The following is a 7,438-nucleotide window of genomic DNA, read 5'->3' as shown; positions in this document are numbered from 1 at the left end:
CAGGATCCAGGTTCAGGGAGCAGGATCCAGGCTGTGGGAGCAGGATCCAGGCTATGGAATCAGGATTCAGCTTCCTTTGGAGCAGAGCCTTGTACTGTGCCCGTGCTGGGAAGCAGCCAGTGCCCCTCAGGGGGTGCCAGTCAGCCCTGCCATCCCCACAGCTGGCAGCAGCTCCATGAGGTGCCAGATCCAACTGAAATTCCCTGTATTTGGACTCGGATCCAGGCTATGGAATCAGGATTCAGCTTCCTTTGGAGCAGAGCCTTGTACTGTGCCCGTGCTGGGAAGCAGCCAGTGCCCCTCAGGGGGTGCCAGTCAGCCCTGCCATCCCCACAGCTGGCAGCAGCTCCATGAGGTGCCAGATCCAACTGAAATTCCCTGTATTTGGACTCCAAGGTCGCTCTGCAGCTCTGCTGTGACATTCTCATGGCCTCAGCTCCCACAGAGGCACCAGCAGCTCTCCAGGGGCTCCCCCTGGCCTCTCCCCACCCAGCTGGGCTCACATCCTGAGTGGCTTTTGCAGCTCTGGCACCCACAGCTGCAGGGATTTGGGTGCTCCTGAAGAGATCAGGGACAGCCCATAAAATCCCAGAATCCCAGACTGGATTGGGTTGGGAAGGACCTTAAATCCCACCCAGTGCCAGCCCTGCCATGGCAGGGACACCTCCCACTGTGCCAGGCTGCTCCAGCCCCAGTGTCCAGCCTGGCCTTGGATGGAGCTACAAAAACATGGAGAGAGACAATTTCCAGGGGATGGGCAGGGCTGGATGGGACCTTGGCAATGAGGAATTGTTCCTGGCAGGATGGGCAGGGGCTGGGATGGAATTCCCAGAGCAGCTGGGGCTGCCCCTGGATCCCTGGCAGCGCCCAAGGCCAGGCTGGACACTGGGGCTGGAGCAGCCTGGCACAGTGGAAGGTGTCCCTGCCGTGGCACTGGGTGGAATTTGAGCTCCTTCCCAACCCAAACCATTCCACGATTCCACAAGAATTCCCCACCCCAGGCTGAATTTCTCAGTGTTTCAGCCTCAGGCCCGTGAGTGCTCAGGTAAAGAGTTCACAGTGAAAATCAGCACCAGGAGTCATTAATTAACCATTAATTCCTGTGTGTGACCCTCTCCATGCCTGCTGTGTTCCCTTGGCTGTGAATGCTCCAGGGAAATGTTCTCCTCCTGAGGAACACTGGGGCCAAGAGCAGAGCCCTGGCTCTGTCCCTCTGTTTCAGCAGCTCCTTGTGCAGCTTTCATTCCACAGCAAGGCACAAACAATCCCAAGGCAGCCTCCAGGTACCTGCTGTTCCTGCAGGGTCATTCCCAGCAGCTGCAGGCTGTGCCCAGCTCAGCTCCCTCCCACGCAGAGCTCCTGGAAAACATCCCTGAGCTGCCACCGTCCCCTGCCAGAGGTGTCACTCCTGCCCCGGGCTCCTTCTCAGCCTAGAAATGGTTCTCATGTACTTCCTCCTCAAAATCCCCCAACAACAACGGCTGAGTGTTCTGGAGAAGGATTTGCTGAGGTGCTGCCGCGGATTTAAAGCTGTGGGAAGTCCTGAGAGCCACCCCAGGGGGTGCCAAGGGCACCTTGAGTGACAATGCCCCATTCAGGTGGTCCAGGGACGTTGGTGTGTTCCTTCTCCAGACTCTTTTAACTGAGGGGCTGTGGTGGGGCTGTCAGTCATGGATGGGGAAAGGCTGGCACAGCTGGCATTGTTCACCTGCACAGGAGAAGCTTTGGGCTGAGCTCAGGGTGGCCTTGCAGGGCCTGCAGGAGCCCCAGGAAAGCTGGAGAGAGACAATTTCCAGGGGATGCAGGGACAGCACACAGGGAATGGCTTCAGACTGAAGGAAGGCAGGGTTAAATGGGATCTTGGGAGTGAGGAATTGTTCCCTGTGAGGGTGGGCTGGGGCTGGGATGGAATTCCATCCCTGGATCCCTGGCAGTGCCCAAGGCCAGGTTGGACGCTGGAGCAGCCTGGCACAGTGGAAGGTGTCCCTGCCATGGCAGGGCTGGCACTGGGTGGGCTGTGAGGTCCCTTCCAAACCTAAAATGATTTTATTATTTGATGTTGCATGGCTGCTGAGGATTTGGGAATGCAGTGCTGACAGGGTTCCTCTCATTGAGTGATTTACAGGTGGATTGGAAAGGGAAAAGAACCTTTGAGCCTCCTGTGTGAGACTGGCAGAGCAGAGGCTGTGCCTGTGAGGCTTTGGCCTTCCAGGAGCTTCTGGGTGTCCCCATCTCCTGCTCCTGGAGCTCTGGCAGCCTCGGGGCCGTGCCCATTCCCTGGGCAGCCTGGGCAGTGCCAGCAGCCTCTGAGGAAGAACCTTTCCCTAAAATCCAACCTAAATCCCTCCAGGCCCAGCTCCAGCTGTTCCTTGGTGCTGTCCCTGTCCTAGAGCAGAGATCAGAGCTGTCCCTCTGGCTGGGACACTGCTCCTGCCTGGGGGCTCAGGAAGGGAGTCCTGAACTCCAAGCAGCAGCAGGGAGCTCGGGGTGAGATCTGTGCCAGCTCCACACCAGGACAGACCAGCTGTGCAGCCCAAGGGGTTTTGGAGCTGTCGCTGGGGATGGACTCAGCCCTGGCTGGGTTACAGGTGAGAGATGAGAGGGGCTCCCCACGTTGAACTGATGCCTTGGGAAGGCTGAGCCAGAGCAGAGGCTGGACAGAGTCACAGAATAAAGCAGGGATTGATTCAAAGGATCTCCTCCATGGATCCACCTTGGGCAGCACCAGAGCCCAGCCAGGGCTGCACCCAGGATGAACCCAAATGGTCCCAAAATGCACCCAGGATGAACCCAAATGGTCCCAAAATGAACCCAAGATGAACCCAAATGGCCAGAATGTGAAAAGTAGAAAAGCTGAAACTCAAGGCATCACACCCAGGCTCTCTCTCACTGAGGGGGGGAGCCAGGAAAGGGAGACAGAGGAAATCCTATCTTTGTCTGTGGGATTCATCAAATAATTTTTTTTCCGTTCAAGAGAGAGGGAGAAAAGTGGGAAATTAATTTGTAGGGAATTCTCCAAGCCTGACAGAAGGCTCACACAGTGTGCAACTGTATGCAAACCTTGAGATTGGAAATGCTGACTCAGAAATGCCCTGGAACAGGACAGACATTGTTGGGAGAGAAATGGAGCTAGAAACAAGTTTCAAAGGGTGGTCTTGCAAAAAAGACCAAATACTTTGGAGAAACAGAACAGTGAAAGATGCATTGTATGGGACCCATGAGGGTTAATTTTAGATAATTGGCTTTAAGACATTTATAGCGTGGTGTGGCTTAAGCTGATAGGCCAAGAAACACTTATAGTGTATTGTAATTAGGAAATAATTGGCTTCTGATTGTGAATTGTAACATCTGTATTGTCTCACCCTTCTCATGAGACTGAAAATGGAATAAAAGTTTTTAAAACACCTCTCAGTTGCCCCGTCTCTGGGTCAGAAAAGAGCTTAATCAGACATTTATCTGATGCCACCCCTTGATTTTTACCCTTTTCCAGCCAAAGGAAGGAAGAAGAGCCAAGGACAGAAAATCCAAATGTTGGTGCTGTCGAACACCACGACCCTGAACCTGCTCCTCTCCAAACTGCTCCAGGAGTGCCTGCAACAGACCAACAGCTCATCTCCTTCCCAGGAGAGCAGCGCGAGCGACAGCCTGGCCATCATCTACGTGCTGCTGATGCTGGGGCTCTTTGGGTTCTTCACCGTGGGGGTGATGGTGACCAACCTGCGGGCGCGGCGCCTCGAGGGGCCCCGCGACCCCTACAACACCTACATCGCCACCGACGCCTGGCACAAGAAGGACAGGGAGTACCTCCAGGCCAAGCTCATCGAGAGCTGCAAGCTCTGCTGCGTCCTGGAGAACCAGCTGGCCGTGGAGCAGCCGGGCATGAAGATCCCTGAGGAGAAATCTTCCTAGGGAGAAGCGGGGGAGGATCGTGCGCGGCACGGGGACGGTGTGAGCGGTGCCTGCTGTGGGAGCTGCTGGCCCTTCTGCAGAGCCACAGGGCCTGGCCAGGCTGGAGGAGCAGTGCTGGTGAAGCTGATGGATCGGGGAGATCCCAGTGCTGCCCCAGTGCCCGGCACCGGCGTCGTGTGGGAATCACCGTGAGGGAACGTCGGGATTCACGCGGAACGCCGTGGACTCATCAGCTTCACCTCCTGGGCCAGGGCCTCAGGCTGGGTGGGATTTTGGGGATAAATCTGCCCTGGAGGGTGGGCAGGCCCTGGCACAGGGTGCCCAGAGCAGCTGGGGCTGCCCCTGGATCCCTGGCAGTGCCCAAGGCCACCTTGGAGCAGCCTGGGACAGTGGAAGGTGTCCCTGCCCAGGGAATGGGATGAGTTTGATCTCCCTTCCACCCCAACCCATTCTGGGATTCTCTGGTTCTCTACAAAGGCAAATCTTGGTGTTGCTGGTGTGAAATTAGAGCCTAATTAAGACCTCATTAGAACCAAACACAGGGCAAAAGTGTTAATTGCCAAGCATGGCTTAGACATCCAGAATGACCAAATTCTCACAGAACCAAACACAGGGCAAAAGTGTTAATTGCCAAGCATGGCTTAGACAATCGTTTTCCAGAATGACCAAATTCTCCAAAGAAATAGAAGCTGAAAGATTTCATTTTCATTCCAGCTTAGAATAATGATTTTGTAAATAGTAAAGTGCTGTGCTAACCTGTTTCCTTCAGAATCATGCCCCTCTTAGTGAAAAATATTAGGAAAATTTTCCTATTTTTTTGTCTGAAAAATATTTCCATGGAAGAACACAGACTTTGGAGGGAAACCTTAGTGACTGTGATGGGTGTGGCACTTGGGGACATGGTTAATGCTGGGTTAAGGGCTGGACTCAAAGGTCTTGGAGGGCTTTTCCAACCTCAGTGATTCCAGACTTCTGATTCCTAGCAGGTCTCTCTGGGGACCAGTCAATTTAATTTCCTTCCCATGGATGGGGCTCAATCCTGGCAGCAAAATCCATGTGCAAACACTGGGTGTGTGCCATGGATGTGGGGAACATTCCCAAATTTCAATCCAAATTAATTATTGCACCAGCCCCAAATGCCAGCGCCTGGCTGGGAAGGGAATTTCCACTGTGGGAAGAGCAATTCCATAATTTCTGCTGTAGAATCACCCAGAGGTGCTGTCTGTGCTTAGCTCAGATTCTGTGAGCAGCTCCCAGCTGTCCATCCAAGGATCCAACACAAAATCCAGGAAGGTTTTCCTGCCCTTCCCTCCTTTTCCCTTCTCCACCTGCCTGTGAAAGGAGAAATCCATCTCCCCTGGACATTGTGTTCCCTAAAAGAACAGCTTTGCCAGCTTGGGGCTGGTTTGGGGAGAAGGAAGCAACAGTCTGGGAAGAAGTGGGGATTTTATTTCTGCCCTGCAGACACAAATCCCATTTTTAGCTGCTGGAGAGGAAAGAGATTGGGGGAGGCTGGGGAGAAGAGCAGAGCAGCTGCTTCCAAGGCAAGGTGAGGGCAGAGAGCTTGGCGAGGGAAGCAATCCCAGCAGAGCCCTTTTCCAGGCACTTCTTTAGCACTGCACTTCCATCTGAGCAATATTCCAGCCTGTCTGTGTTCCCAGAGCACTCAGGACACTCAAAACACAGGGCTGGGTTTTTAAAATTATGTTTATATAGTGCCTACCATTAAGCTGAGGACAAGATCCATATTTTTGGTGTCTGGAGCAGCTTGGGAAATCTCCAGCAACTTAATTATCCCAGTCACTTTTTCCTCTGGGGGGAATGAAAACCCATGCCCAGCTCTGGAAAAATGTTGATTTCTCAGCTTGGGCGCTGCTCTTTTGGGATCTCACTGCTTAGGATTTGCCCTGGGAGAGGATTTGCAGAGCCAGGCCCCTGGACTTGGCTTAAACTTGCACCAAAAATTACCTTTAATGACATTAAATCATTAAACCCTTTCATTAGTTAAAACATTTAATGGCATTAAACCCTGGGGGTGAAGCTCATCCCCAGGGCTCCCTCCTGCAGCTCTCTCTCCACCCCAGGGATTTTATTTTCAGGGATTTTGGGTCATTTTATTTTCATAGCTCCAGGGGGGTTATTTGTGAGGAGGGTGATGCTCAGCATTAATTGCACCCCATTTTTTTTTTTCCTTTTAGCAGCTCTGCCTTTTTATTTAACTGAAATTTAAAAAAGAGAGGAGCTTTGCTGTGCCGCCCTCACCCCTGGGTGCCTGTGGTGGATTCCCACCTTTCAGTCTCGGAGTTCTCTTCCCCCACCCGTTTTTTTCACTCATACAAAGCAATAAAATCTGAATTTCAAGCACTGCTCATGGCCTCGGATGTTGTTTTTTCCTCCCGACCTGTTCCACAGGCTCGGGGCAGATCCTCCCCAGGGGCACCCACTCACCCGTCCCCTCTCTCCACCCGATTAACCAGGCCCGGATCTCTCCCGGAGCTGCACAGAGATGGAAATGTCAGCGCTGAATTCCTCACCTGGAGCTCACTCCCCGGGGTTTGCAGCCCCCAGGGCTGGCTGGGCACCGCTCCAGCTCCATGGAATGGCAGCGGGCCTGGAAAAAGCCATGGGGGTGTGGGAGTGAGTCCAGGGGAAGCCATGGAGATGTTCTGAGGGCTGGCAGAGCTGGGGGGGCTCGCCTGGAGAGGAGAAGCTCCAGGAGAGCTCAGAGCCCCTGGCAGGGCCTGAAGGGGCTCCAGGAGAGCTGCAGAGGGACTGGGGACAAGGCCTGCAGGGACAGCACCCAGGGAATGGCTTCAATGGGATTTTGGGAATGAGGAATTGTTCCCTGGCAGGCCCCAGAGCAGCTGGGGCTGCCCCTGGATCCCTGGGCCATCCCAATCCCCAACCCAATCCTTCTGGCAGTTTAAATCCTGTCCCTACCTGCCCACATTAAATCCACCCTCACAGAGCCGCGAGCGTGGCCCAGGCTCAGCCTGGGGACAGCCAGGTGACAATTCCAGCTGGAAGAAAAGCTGAGGGCAGCTCTGAGGGGAACCCATGCCAGGAATGAGTCCAGGAGTTATCTGCAGGCAGCCCGGAGCCAGGGAAGAGAATCTGTGCTCTGACCTGCTGAGATTGAGGGCTCAGCCTTTGCCCTCCCCATCCTGGAGAACCCCAAGCTCTTATTTCCCACTTCATGGAGAACTTGCACCTGCAGCAGGTGGGGTTTTATTTTACCAGCAGAAAATATTATTATTTATTTTACTTCAGGGCTGCAGGGATGGGAGATGAAACCCCTGGGACTGAACAATCCAGCTGGAAAATCCTTCCCAGCCAAAGGCTCTGTGAGGCTGGAATGAGTTGCCCTGTGCCATTTGGAGTTATCAGGGCTATCTTTATTTGCAGCTGGCTGGGTCAGACCTGCTAAACCTGGAAACTTGTTCAGAGACAAGCAGGAGGAAACTGATAAAAATAGAAGATAGGAGCAATCAGAAGCCAGCAGAACATTCTTTACAGCTGATAACTGCTC

General features: G+C 53.7%; 1 protein-coding gene across 1 annotated transcript in view; it reads left to right on the top strand.

Annotated features, from left to right (window-relative positions):
• The window catches only part of KCNE1 (potassium voltage-gated channel subfamily E regulatory subunit 1), an 11,099-nt gene extending 6,620 nt beyond the window's left edge, over positions 1–4,479 (top strand). Inside the window, exon 2 of the mRNA XM_039709540.1 lies at positions 3,491–4,479. Coding sequence (XP_039565474.1) covers positions 3,529–3,909 — 381 coding nt within the window. The 5' untranslated portion in view covers positions 3,491–3,528 and the 3' untranslated portion in view covers positions 3,910–4,479. The remainder of the gene's footprint in view (positions 1–3,490) is intronic.
• The last annotated feature ends 2,959 nt before the right edge of the window (positions 4,480–7,438 follow it).

This window comes from Passer montanus, unplaced genomic scaffold (assembly GCF_014805655.1).
Source record: "Passer montanus isolate IOZ18808 unplaced genomic scaffold, ASM1480565v1 scaffold213, whole genome shotgun sequence".
Lineage (NCBI taxonomy): Eukaryota > Metazoa > Chordata > Aves > Passeriformes > Passeridae > Passer > Passer montanus.
The sequence above is the reverse complement of the archived record's forward strand: the minus strand, read 5'-3'. Positions and strand labels throughout refer to the sequence as shown.